This window comes from Schistocerca piceifrons, chromosome 7 (assembly GCF_021461385.2).
Source record: "Schistocerca piceifrons isolate TAMUIC-IGC-003096 chromosome 7, iqSchPice1.1, whole genome shotgun sequence".
Classification (NCBI taxonomy): Eukaryota; Metazoa; Arthropoda; class Insecta; order Orthoptera; family Acrididae; genus Schistocerca; species Schistocerca piceifrons.
In genome coordinates, this window is record NC_060144.1 from 404,722,459 (window position 1) to 404,736,454 (window position 13,996).

The window sequence follows — 13,996 nt, forward strand, 5'->3', positions numbered from 1 at the left end:
ACAATTGTCTTGAGCAGTTAGACAGCCCACACGGAATGGAAATACTGTAGACCTTGTAACTAAGGCCTGACCTTTATGACCGTGTCTGTCAGATTAGAGACAAGGATTAGTGATTGTGTCATCATACTGACAATGGTTATTACCATTAATAAATCCACCAAGAAGGCCAGGAGAGTATTTTTGCTACAAAGAGCAGATAAACAGTTGTTAGCATCTCACTTACACAATGCATGGACATCATTTAGTTCCAGTATGATGGACTTAGAGGAATTATGGGCAAAGTTTAAATGCATTGTAATTCATGCTCTGGAGAAGTATGCATTGAGCAGCAAGTGGGTTAAGGATGAGAAAGACCCACACTAGTTGAATAACAAAATTCGAGAAATGCCGAGGAAGCAAAGATTGTTGTAGGTTGTAGTCTCAGTTCAAAAGAGAACTTGCAAATGATGATAGTTAAAAGATAATAGATTCATGTGTTTGCAAAAAGATCGAAGTATGAAGTGTACAACTATCACCACTGTCATACTTCAGAAAAAGATCTTGTCAAGAACCCAATAAAATTCTGTTCTCACATAAAATTGCGCATGTCTGCCTGTGTCTGTATATGTGCGGATGAATATGTGTGTGTGTGTGTGTGTGTGTGTGTGTGTGTGTGTGTGTGTGTGTGTGTGTGTGTGTGTGTGTGTGTGGGCGCGCGCGTATACCTGTCCTTTTTTCCCCCTAAGGTAAGTCTTTCCACTCCCGGGATTGGAATGACTCCTCACCCTCCCCTATAAAACCCACATCCTTTCGTCTTTCCCTCTCCTTCCCATTTTCCTGGTGAAGCAACCTTGGGTTGCAAAAGCTTGAAATTTGTGTGCGTGTTTGTGTGTTTTTTATTGTGTCTACCTACCAGCACTTTCTCGTTTGGTAAGTCACAGCATCTTTGTTTTTTATAGTTAGTTTTAGCACCTTTCATGGCAACAGTTCTGTTACTCGGCACACCAAATGTCAGAGGAGTTGCATGAATATTCGCTATTTGGGTTAGTTCCACACTGGTTTTCTTTCGATGTCGAATAATAAGATAATATTTTCTCTTCATCCCCTTGTGGCATTTTGTGAGATATTTTGGTTGTTGGTTCACATGCTAGATGCATGATGCTTCATAAATCTGTTGCACCAACCAACACTACCCGTAAAGTCTGTTAAGTTCCACTCTAGCGCTACCTTATGAGTGTGTATTTGAGTCATTCTTGTATTAATTCCAGTGTTATTTTGAGAGTGTCCTTTAATACATTTCAATACGTCCTTTTGCATTCAGTCCTCTATTTGCACATGTAGTCTTCCTAATTTTTTTTTTTTTCAGCTCTTTATTAACCTGCAAATCATGAATTGTTTTTTTTTTCTGTTGGTGGAGGGCTGAAATGCTGCCCAGCTGCTCTGTTTCCATTGTCTTCTGCGTATGCTATTACTTTCAATTTATAGCCTGCTTCATTTGAATACATGTTATTTTTTTCCATTATGAAACTTACTACTAATAACAATATTGTAGTGTTACTGATAACACAAACCACTTTCAGTTCAAGTTGTTGATTGCAATGATGCATCATAGGCTGGACAGTGTTCTGGGTTTGTGATGGTAGGGCAGGAGTTAAACAGTGTTAGCAAGCTAGTGAATCCCTGCAACTTATGTTTGTCACATTGGTGCACTGCTGCTGCCACCAGTTGAATCCAGTATTGCCGGATATAGGTAAGTTTACCACAGCATGGAATATGACCATTTTTAAGGCTGATAGGAATTTTAAATCAAACCTTGGACATTTTTATATTACTTTTAAGTATAAGATGCACCTGAATTTTGGAGGCAATTTTTCAAAGAAAAAAGTGTCTTACAGTCCGTAAAATGTGGTAGTTTATAGTATCCATTACAATTTAAAATTGTCATTATGTGACTGAGCCCTTCTTGTAGATTGTTCTGCTCTCAAATGGTTAAAATTGTGTGTGAATGTTTTCATTATTATGCTGCATTGAGATAGACGCTGACAGTTGAATGCCAGAAGGTACACAATCATATCAATAGTGTACAACTGTTATGTATTGTGGAATTGAGTACTAAATGTCATGAGAGGCTTACCCATCAGTATAAAACAAGGTGGGGAGTATAGTGTTGTAAATAGAGCAGTAACAGCAGAATGGGTGGATCATGAAAGCACAGTGACTTTGAATGTAAACCAGTCACTGGATGTCACCTGAGTAACAAATTCGTCAGGGATATTTCAGTCCTATTAAAGCTGCCCAAGTCAGCTGTTGGTGATGAGTGTTGATGTGGAGTGGAAACGTGGAGGAATAGCTACATCTAAATAAAGACCATGGAGACGTCATGTACTGTGGACAGAGACTGTCAAGCATTGTGGCGGATGGCTGTAAGAAAGAGCATGAAATCCGAAGAAGGAATCATTTGTGAGTTCCAAAATGTTAACAGCAGTCCAGCTAGCACCATGACTGTGTGTAGGGAGTTGAATAGAAAGGGGTACAACAATCGAGCAGCTCCTCAGGGAAATGCCTTGGAGATGCGGCAGTGTTCTGTGGACAAGAACAGTCCTAAAATAGACTGGGCTGCTCAAAGTCCCAACCAAAGCCCAGTGGAACACCTTTGAGATGAATTAGAACATTGACTTTCCTCCAGACCCTACCCTCTCTGGTTTAAAGTCTTGAGAAAGAATGGACTACCACTCCTCCACAGACATTGACACCTCATTGAAAGTGTCTGTAACATAGTTGAAGCCCATCAGTGCTATTAATGAACAGGTAAATAACTCTTCTTGCACAAGCAACTAATCATAGATACATTTTCAGTATTGGAAGAGGGCATAATGCTGCTTTGGAACACCATATCTCAATTTAAACAATGGAAAATCCAGGATAGTGTGTGAGAATGTTGTGAAAAAGATAGTTGCTACTCACCATAAAGGGAGATGCTGAGTAGCAGTCGCATGTAGGCACAACAAGAAGACTGTCAGAAGGTAAGCTTTCGGCCAACAAGGCCTTCATGATGCTTGTAGTATCATTGTTGAGTGATTGTAGAAGGATACAAGATGGTGTGGACAGAATATCTATTTGGTGTGATGAATGGCAGTTTACTGTAAATATAGAAAAATGTGTGTTAAAGCAGATGAGTAGGAAAAACAATCATGAAATGAAATGTTGGAATACAGTGTTAGTGATGTGCTGTTTGGTACAGTAAAGTTTGTTGGATATGTAGGTGTGAGGCTGTAAGCAAAATGAAATGGAACAAGCTCATAAGTGGGAACAGGGAAGGTGAATTGGTAGACCTCAGTTTATTGGGAGAATTTTAGGAAAGTGTAGCTCATTTATAATGGAGACTGCATGGAGAACACTTGTACAACCCATTTTTTGGTACTGCTGGTGTGTTTGGGATCCCCAGCAGGCTGGATTCAGGGAAGGTGTCAAAGCAATTCAGAGGCATGCTAGAGAATAGGCATTTGCAGCAAACTCTACAATTATTCTACTGCTGTCAACATACATTTCGCACAAGGACAGTGAAGACAAGATAAGAGAAATTAAGTCTCGTATGGAGGCATTTAGACAATCTTTCCCTCCTCTCACTCCTTATGTGAGTGAAACAAAGAATGGAATTACTAGTAGTGGTACAAGGTATGCTCCACCATATACCATATAATGGCTTGCGTTGTATGTATTTAGGTGTAGATATTTTTCAAAAAAGATCATTGAGTGTACCATATTAGTAGCAGTGTGTTGATGATTAACACTTCACTATCCGCTTGTATCGTACAAATGTATTCGCTTGGCGCCGGCTGCACTAGTTCGGATTACTTGGCTGGTCGCCAGCTGTTCTTGACATTATTGGGAGATTATAAATTGTTAAGTTTTACTAATATCGTCATTAGTTTTCATAAGTTCAAAACCCTGTTCCCCTACTTTCATAAAATTTCGAAGATATACATACGTAAATAAATAAAAAATTTGTTTGTTTCATATATTTGTTTGTTTCATATATTTGTTTGTTTCATATATTTGTTTGTTTCATATATTTGTTTGTTTCATATATTTGTTTGTTTCATATATTTGTTTGTTTCATATATTTGTTTGTTTCATATATTTGTTTGTTTCATATATTTGTTTGTTTCATATATTTGTTTGTTTCATATATTTGTTTGTTTCATATATTTGTTTGTTTCATATATTTGTTTGTTTCATATATTTGTTTGTTTCATATATTTGTTTGTTTCATATATTTGTTTGTTTCATATATTTGTTTGTTTCATATATTTGTTTGTTTCATATATTTGTTTGTTTCCATTGTCTTTGGTACTTGCTACTTATCTTTCGTATGATATGCAGCAAAACAATCTCTAAGATGTAACGCAACTCCACAAGACTTGCACATTAAGTTTATTGTTCTCCTTTTTTTGTTTTTGGAACATACATGGCAGTTCCTTTGTTTTCGTTCATTCGTTTCGGAAATAAGTATTAGCTGGTGTCTCTTCATATGACCGGACAGTCTGTCAACCAGATCATGATGAGACGTACGCAGTGTGGTGGCAACCCCCAAGTTTTGCTCAGAAGCAGGTACATGGTCTTTTATCCACAAATCGGACACTTTCAATAAAAAATTGTGAAACCTGAGACTCTTATCTGTATTGAAATATTATCATGTACGGAACACATTAAATAATACGCAATTGAAGAGGTACATGCAAACCTTTTTTGACTATTTTATAGTTTTTCTGTATATAGGGTAATAACTCATATATTGGTCTGCCTGATCCATTCCTTTCATGTATTTGTTGTAGTCTAATACACTTTCAGGTTTTTTTTTTTTTTGTGTAATTGGTTTTTCTACATTTTCTTTGAGTGTCAGTCAAAGTGGCATTATGCCTTGTAGAGCATTGACTTTTGGGTGCTTTAATTTTTCTGGAAATCCTATATTTTGCCGTATCATTCCACAAACTTGAATTTTCTTTTCAAGTAACTTCTCTGCAAGTTCTACATTGTTATAATAATTATCCATGTAGAGGTCATGTCACTTTCCATAAGAAGGTGTCAATAGTTCCATCACTGTTTTTGCTAAAGACTGTCCAGCACCGCTATATATCTTGAATGAGGAAATGTATCCTGTACTCAAATCACACAGCATCCGAATGAGTATGTCATATTTCGTAATTTTCTAAGGATTGTAAACTTTAAAATTTAACGGTCCATGCCACAGTATCATTCCTTCATCAACCGAGATGTTTTTACTTGGATTAAAGGTTTCTTTAAACTTTTTGGAAAAATAATAAATTACGAATTGCACTTTGATAAGCCGGTCGGCATTATCTGAATTATTGTTCTGAATCCGTTGGAGGACATCATTTTGCAAAATATCGGTGTCTCTATCAACAGATTCATTGACCAATAATCATCGATCATTGCTTTTTTTACAGTTCCCATAAGAATAGCAAGCCCAAACCATTTTTTAAGTTCGGGTCCCGTAACGTCAACAAATTTGGCATTTTTTAAATCTAGTTTCCTTCTATTGCGATTTTGACTATAGTACTTGTTGGTTTCATTGCTAATACGTTCAAATACATTGTTCTCAATATACAATTCTACAATATCCTCGGCGCTCTGTGTATCTTTGGGAAATATGTTTGGACCGGGAGATCCTTCAAATTTAATGTTGGTCCTCAGTAAATCAAAGTCTGACCACTGTGCATTGTCGTCTCTTTTTGATTCATCCGAATCAGTTGGCAACCTTAGCATTTGCCGAATTCTTCTTGGATGTATTTCACTATCTTCTGATCATTCTGCTTCACTTTCATTTTTTTTTATATTCAGTGTCTTCTTCCCACTTGGCAAAGTCGTCCGAAACGTCAGACAAGACGTCCACACATTCATCGTAAATAATCATATCGTCTCTTTCGTCTGCCATGATGAAAGGGCATGTACTTGTTGACATGTGTAACTTATTGTTACCGAAACAAAAGACCAACAGAACGCAAAAGATACTAAAGTGCTGTCACCGGCCACTGATCGATACTATGCACATGACACCACTGTGGTGTCGCTGGATGGCATAACGTTAATCTTCAATCCTGCGAACTAGATAAACACATAAATGATGAAGTTAGTATTCTAGGTCTAGCAAGTTGTTATTAATATACACTGTGCAAAATCTGTTCTTCAAACATATCTCCAAGTAGTTATTTCAATTGAGTAGTTTCTGTTTTACTAGTGACAAAGAACCATTCTAATAAATACTTTCTTCCTCATACAGTTATAAAGAGTGTCAAGAAGAAAAATAAACTCCTTCAGCAGAAACTGGATACACCAGACAGTCTGAGAAATTTCTTAACAGATGGAAGTGCAGAGAACAGCCCAGCATTTTATTTGTCACTTACAAATAAATTGCAGACTGAGGAAAAGAAGAAAATTGTTGCAGAAAGGTAAACCTTTGTGACCTTCTGTAGCCATAGTTCTTACCACATTGCTCGACTTATTGTCATTTGTCGTTTTATTTCATATAGTATTTTCCATTGTCATAGGATTTATCAAACAAATGAAGATAAATGGTCTGTAATGAAATAACAAGGGTGTTCTATTAATGGTGTGCTTCAGTGTGTTCTGTTGAGTTGGTTTCCATTTTATACACACTAATACAAATCCAATTGTTTTCTAACGATGCACAGTTGACTGTGCTCAACTATCACTTTCTAAAAGTGATATGAAATGAAGCATTGCTGTGAATAAACCAAAAATTACTTGCGATAAACACCTTTTCTAGTAATTGGCAAGATACTGTGTACATGTCTCACAGCTGGTAATTACAGTTGTTAGCCATGGTGTAGTATTCTCCCAATTCAGCATCTTGTCCTATTTTTAACAGATGTGAATTGTCATTATTTGTGTGCAGTTTTGTTGGGAATGCAGGAGGACTGTGTAAGTTATCTCCAGTCAGAAAGATTTTCAATAATTAGTTATAAAATATTTATTACATATGAAGAAATACTCAACTTAAATTGATGCTGCTGCTGCTTCTTCATTGTGAAATGCCTAGTACAATTGGACATTTGAAATTATTACACTATTATTTTCATGTGTGTGGCACTGTTTTCTAGCTTAACTCTCAATAATGGCTTAAAAAGCTGAAACTAGTTTTGGAGTGAAGTAGTAGTCTAAACAAATACAGCCTAAGTGGAAAAAAAACCCTCATTTATTAAATAAATTTATGCTTGTGGTGCTCGCTATGAAGAATTTGCAGCATGCCCATGGCATACCAAGAAGCATATGCTCACCTTCCATTTTATGGCCAGAAGATGAGCGAAGAGTATATGTCTTCTGAAAAATCGTAAACTCTGTTTAAAGTAATGCAACAATAAAAAGAAAGAAAATTTATTGTTTTGATATGCCATGAAATATTCATTTCCAATTGTGAGGCATGGTATTGTTGTGATAATATGGGATATTGTACTACCTTTGTAATTTTTGGCAATGCATTATCACTTACCGGCATGGTACTGAGAAAAGTGCCACAAGTATTAGTTCTAATTTGTTCTGACATTTATACACAAACAGTTAGCCCATTTGTGAGCTATGGCTTGCAGCAAGTAATGCTAGGGGTAGATCAAAAGACTATATCATTTTTGCAAGAAGAACCCATTAAGTTTTGTTCTTGCTTATTGTTGCCTGAAGACTGGTGTGATGAGCCACATAGTCTACCTTATGCAAGCCTCTTCATCTAACTAATTACTGCATCTACATCTATATCTACATTCTGCAAGCCATTTCATGATGTTTGGCGGAGGCTGCTTCATGTGCCAGTCACTTCTACCTTTTTCGCTTTCAGTTGCAAATGGTTTGCAGGAAGAAAGATTAATCTTAAAGGTCTTTTCACAAGATAAATGTACACTTTTGGAAACTTAACAGTAAACTAGATGCTGATGCAGAATGGCAAGCTATACCCATTTGAACCTGCTTACCGTATTCGTGCCTATGTCTCCCTTGCTGCAATTTTTACCCTGCATGCTACACGCCTTTACCAAATTGGCAGTTCCTTCACGCCTCAGGAAGTCACCTGTCAAGATGTGCCATAAAAGTTCTGTTTTCCCCAATTTGTTTAAGTGCAACTTCATTAGTTATTTGACCTGACTATCTAATCTTCAGCATTCTTCTGTAGAACATTTCAAAATATACTATTCCCTCCTCCTCTAAATTGCTTATTGCTGACTTTTCATTTATGTACAAGGCTACACCCTAGACTTGTACTTTCAGAAAGATCTTATTAATACTTAAATTTATATTAAATGTTAACAAGCTGCTCTTTTTTAGAAATTCCTTTCTTGCTATTGCCAGTCTGCATTTTATATCTTTTATATTTCCGTCCTTTATCAGTTACTTTGCTGCCCAAATAGAAACTTATCTACTACTTTGTGTCATTACTTCAGTGTCACCCGATTTAATTGACTACATTACATTGCCCTTCTTTTACTGTTGTTGATATTCAGCTTGCAATCTCTTTTCAAAGAAACTGTCCTTTTTGCTCAACTATTCTTCAAAGTCCTTTGCCATCTTAGATAATTATAATACCTACAGCCTATAGGTCCTATAGGCCCTGACATAACTGGGTGAAGGAGACATAGTGATTTCTGTTACACTCTTCAGACAAAAAGACTCACAATGAAGGAATTATCTGAATGGGATGGAAATTGGTAGATGTGATGTACATGTACAAACACACACATGAGCACAATTTCAGAAAATTGGATGGTCATTTCAAGAGAGAGAACTTGACAAATTAAGCAGGTCAACATATGCAGGCAGTTGTTTGGCTTGACACTGATTGATAGAGGTGCAGAATGTCCTCCTGAGGGATATTTTGCCAAATTTTGTCCAACTGGCAAATCAGAGCATCAAAATCTCTGGTTGGTTGGACTAAGCCTATAATGCTCAACTTTCTCAGTTGGGGGAAATCTGGCAACCTTGCTAGCCATGTAGTGTTTGGCAAGCACAAAGACAAGCAGTAGAAACTCTCATTATGTGCAGGCAGGCATTATCTTGCTGAAATGTAAGCCCAAGATGGCTTGCTATAAAGGGCAACAAAATGGGGCGTGAATATTGTTGCCTTACCACTGTGCTCTGAGGCTGCTGCTGATGACAACCAAAGGTGCTCTGCTAGGAAAAGAAATGGCACCTCAGACCATCATTCCTGCTTGTTGGGCTACGTAGTGGGTGACAGTCAGGTTGATATCCCACCTCTGTCCAAAGCATCTGAAGACATGTCTTTGCTAATCGTTGGGGCTCAGTTTGAAGCAGAACTCATCACTAAAGGCAATTGTACTCCAGTCAGTGCGATTCCAGGTTAGAGATGTCTGGTCTGGTTTGGTTTAATCAAACAGTGGGAAGTCCACTATGGAATAACAACAGTATTAATGAAAAGGCTAAATCTGCTACTCACCATACAGAGGAGATGGGTTGCAGATGGTCACAATGAAAAAGGCTGCTATACATTTGAGCTTCCAGCTGATCGGCCTTTCAGACAGACAGAAGTGTGCATGTGTGTGCTTACCCCCCCCCCCCCCCGCTCCCCCCCCCCCCCCCCCCCCCACACACACACACACACACACACACACACACACACACACACAAGCGTGAGTGAGTCAGTGAGTGAGTGGGGCTGGAGGGGGGTTATGGTAATGTAGGATACATTGGTCATCCTCATTCTGCCCATGACCTTCCGAAAGAGGGCGGAGGAGCGGACAGAGGTTCAGGGCACTTGCCCCTGAAATGACCACTGCCCTGAAAGGCAGCAGAATCGGCAATGATCACTGGCGTGAGGTTGCAGAAGGCAATGGAAACTACTGCATTAAAGACACACATGTCTCCATAGGACACGTTGCCTGTAATTGAAAAAGTGTCATGATGATCTCTCTATTGGCAAAAGATTCTGGCATAGTCCCCCATTTGGATCTCTCAGATGGGACTGCCAATGAAGGAGATGAACATGAGAAAAAGCTTAAATAATCATTGAACTGTATGCTTCCACAAGCAGCACTTCATTGTTCCCCACCCAAACCCTGCTATCCCTCCTCCTCCCTGCCCCAGTCTCCTCCTGACTCCCATCACCCAGACTGCTTCTCCCACTAGGCACAGTTACTGGCAGTCTGGCCTAAGCAGCTAGACAGTGGTCATGTGTGTGTAAACTGTTTGCATGAATACGTTGTGTGTGTGCATGTGTTTTGTCTAATTCAGAAGGCGGCTTTCTGGCTGAAAACTTACTTGTTTAGTAGTCTTTCTGTTGTGCCTGTCTGCGACTCGACATCTCTGCTATATGGTGATTACCAATCTGTCTTTTTCATAATATTCTCGCACAATCTTCTATGGAAATTGAACAGATCATAGCGGGATAATCAAACTGAAACTGTGCCATGATGCTGTTTCTGTGGAAGAGTTTGCACATCTTGTTTGGTATAATTCAACACATGCCAAACAGGTGGTCATAGCTCTCAGTGACACATTCAGAATCATAACAGGTTGTTTGAAATCCTCCCTATTTGAATAGCTTGACCACATCACAGGAATGCAAGAATAGCATCACCTCCTGTTTGAAGAGAAATAGCTGCAAAGTAAAGAAAGAAAGAAAGAAAAAGTGGAGCAGGAGAGAACTTATTTCCTATAAGGGCACAAACTGTAACTGCAGCAAGTGAAGTTGAGGTCAAGTTTCCTAAGAGCATAGTCAACACTTGGAACCACTGCTGAAAAAGCTGGGTGGCAACTATGGAGGGCTGCAACCTACCTCCCCCCTGATTGGAAAGAGTTTCAGAAACTATGCCTCCTGGCTATGGTGTGAAGTGGATGACTTGTAAATCACTGACCAAACTGAGATCTGGGTTTGGCAAATCAAAGATTAATTTACAGGATGGGCTTCACTGATCAAGATGATATTCAGTGTTACTGTAGAGAAGACCAGAATGTTCATCATATGCTTCACTGTCAACTGTGTCCTGGTTCCTACTTGGAAGGTGAACTTCATCGAGGAGCAGAAAATGCATTGTAAGTGGCAAAGTTCTGGCCAAAAGTAATAGTCATAATATATATGATATTGGGCTCCAGCAGTACAAGAAATCAAAAATGTTCTGTGGGGTGTGTTGATGCAGTAACACACAAGAGTATTGTTGACATGTGGATTTGATTGACGAGTTGCCTATCACTTGTTTGCATCAAATGTGGCTTGGTCTTGTTAGTTCAGTTAATTCAAAGAAACATCCAACGTGGCTAGAGCAGTATTAACAATGCCAAGGATTTCCAGTACGCAGTGCTTTCCGCCCCCCCCCCCCCCCCAAAGTGCCCCCCCCCCCCCCCCCCGCTCGCTCTCTCTCTCTCTCTCTCTCTCTCTCTCTCTCACACACACACACACACACACACACACACACACACACACACACACACACACTCACTCTCACTTCTGTTGCTGCTGCAAGTGCTCAGTTAAGCAACAGCTTCAGGTCAGTGTAGCCATGTGTCTCTACATTGTTTGAAGAATGCCAATTCACTAGCTGAACTGCCAGTGTAAATTCTCTCTCTGTATTGGTTTCATATTGCTTTAATTTAAGTTAAAAAAATAAATAAATAAAAAAAACTTCAGTTTTAAGGAATCAATCCATGTTAATGTGTTGCGTGCTCTCCAAATAAGAAAATTATGATGGAAAGGAAAACAATAATTTTGATATGTAAGTGCAGAATTTGTTTTGACATGGTAGTTAATTTTATGGAAGTTAGGGAGGCCTTATTTAAACTGCTCCCAATTTATGTGCTGAAGGTTTCCTATTTTGTATCTTCACTTAAAAATAATTTGTATGTGTAGTAGGGATAACATTGTTTTTCCACCCGTCTCCAGTGCCTTTCATAATTGCCGTTCTTCCCCGCCTCCCTCCCGCTCATAAATTTTTTTTTTCCTGTTGTGGGCAGTGAAGGGTGAGAATAATGTATTTTACTTAAGATTATAATTGCCAAGCCTTACATCATTTTCTTTATTGTGATTTAGTATTGCACAATACTAAACATGGTCTTCTAATTGTCATTTATTAATTCTAAATATTTCATTGCTAATCCAGGACTAAGAAAATTTATGCAGAATCTGAGGAAGTACATCCTGTAGTACTTAAATTTGCTGAAAGTGAAGCAGAAGCTTCAGATGAGGAAACAAAGGGACCTGGTGCGGAACAGAAAGGAAATGAAAGTACAAAGGTGGACTCTAGTCCAGATGTGGAGACTGTATCATCAGACACAGCATCAGAGGACACTGAAGATGATTCTGACATTCCCTCAATCATACCATCTACTAACGATAGGACTGAGAGACCTTATCAAAAACAGCCACAAAAAGGTAACATATTCTCATCTTATATCTACATCTTCCTAAACTGTTAAATCTTTTGATGCTATAGCTTGTCTGCATCTCTCTCTCTCTCTCTCTCTCTCTCTCTCTCTCTCTCTCTCTCTCTTCATTGCCGAGACACATTTTTAAAATTCTGGCTAGCTGAAGATTTGAACTTGGTATTTCTCTTTCTCCCTTTTTCAAGCGTGATCCACAGTTTCCAGTGAACTGATTTATAATTACTTGTTGAGTTTTGTTTTTATCAAAATACATCTGCAGTTTTTTGGTAACCAGTTGTCTTTAACTCCAGTGGTTTATTGATGAATAACAGATCGTAAGTAAAATGCATCTGACTGTAACAGCTCATTGGATTTAGCTGTATATATTCCACAAAAAAATTAGAGTAAAACCACCTGTGCCATATTCAGTATTAAACCCTGAAACTAATTCAGACTCCCCTTCAGCAAAATAAGAAATTAGGGTCAAACACAACCGCACTGCCGTGATAAGTGTAGACAGTGCGTGCCCTCAGTCAGTTTGCTGCCAGCAAAGGTGGTTTTTTTTTTTTTTAGAAGTGTGGAAACTGTGGAAATCATCTTGTGAAATGAGTTCTGATTTCTGCTTGTAAATAAGTGTGATGTTGTGGGATTGTAAAATGAATGCCAATTTTCTTTTTTACAGTTTCTAGTTGCAGAAAGCCAAAAAATATTCAAGAGGAGAGAGAGACTGTTAGTCGGTCCCGTGTCTTCAGTTTTTTAGCATCTCTTTCTCATAATGTCCCAGAGCAACAGTCACATTCAGATGCAATTATGTACAAGAGAGAGTTTAAAAAAAGGAAAGAAGATTTGTGTTCAAAACTTTTTTGTTTCTATAATTCAGAGGTCTTCAAAAGACAGGTAATACAGTTCTCATCCTCTTTCACTTGGTTGAGAAGTGAGGTAATTAGAGACACTACTTTCCTCACAGATATATACTGTACCTACATTCAAGAGCTAAAAGACAATATCACACACTTATTGAAAGTTGATATCGCTTAGGAATAAAAGTATATTTGTGTTACCATGTGTGATTCAGAAGCTGACAACATACAATAATTTGTAAATTTTTTACTTTCTAATTGGAGATTCTATGGTTAAGTAAATGAAACTACGTAACAGCAAATTCAAAATTGCCATGTTAACAATATTATAAGGTGTTTTGATGATTTTGCTGTTTGATGTTGCGTTTGCGTTTATCAAACACTAAAAAACACTTTTCACTTTTATCATTAGTATAAAACACTTTTTTCCTCTCACCACATTAAAATTTTAGAATGTCTTTAATCTGCTTCTGTTACCTGTACATTGTTCCTTGTACGCAAAGGAATGTTTTAGCCACTGCAGCTACAAATAGATCTGATATTCAGTCATTACAAAGATAGGGATTAGTGATCATGTTATCATAGCAACAGTTGTTACTTAAGCTAAAAAAAAAAAAAAAAAAAAAAAAAGATCAAGAAGGCTAGGAGAGTTTTTATTCTGGAAACAACAGCAAAAAATCCTATTTAGACAATGAATGAATGGGCTCTATGTAATTCCAATATGGTGGACATAATAGGAATTATGGGCATACTTTAAACTG

General features: G+C 38.0%; 1 protein-coding gene across 3 annotated transcripts in view; it reads left to right on the forward strand.

Annotated features, from left to right (window-relative positions):
* The window catches only part of LOC124805171 (germ cell nuclear acidic protein-like), a 77,860-nt gene that overhangs the window by 29,070 nt on the left and 34,794 nt on the right, over window positions 1-13,996 (forward strand). For all 3 annotated transcript variants that reach the window (XM_047265657.1, XM_047265656.1, XM_047265655.1), the window contains exons 5-7: window positions 6,281-6,449; window positions 12,114-12,385; window positions 13,058-13,272. In XM_047265657.1, coding sequence (XP_047121613.1) covers window positions 6,281-6,449; window positions 12,114-12,385; window positions 13,058-13,272 — 656 coding nt within the window. The remainder of the gene's footprint in view (window positions 1-6,280; window positions 6,450-12,113; window positions 12,386-13,057; window positions 13,273-13,996) is intronic.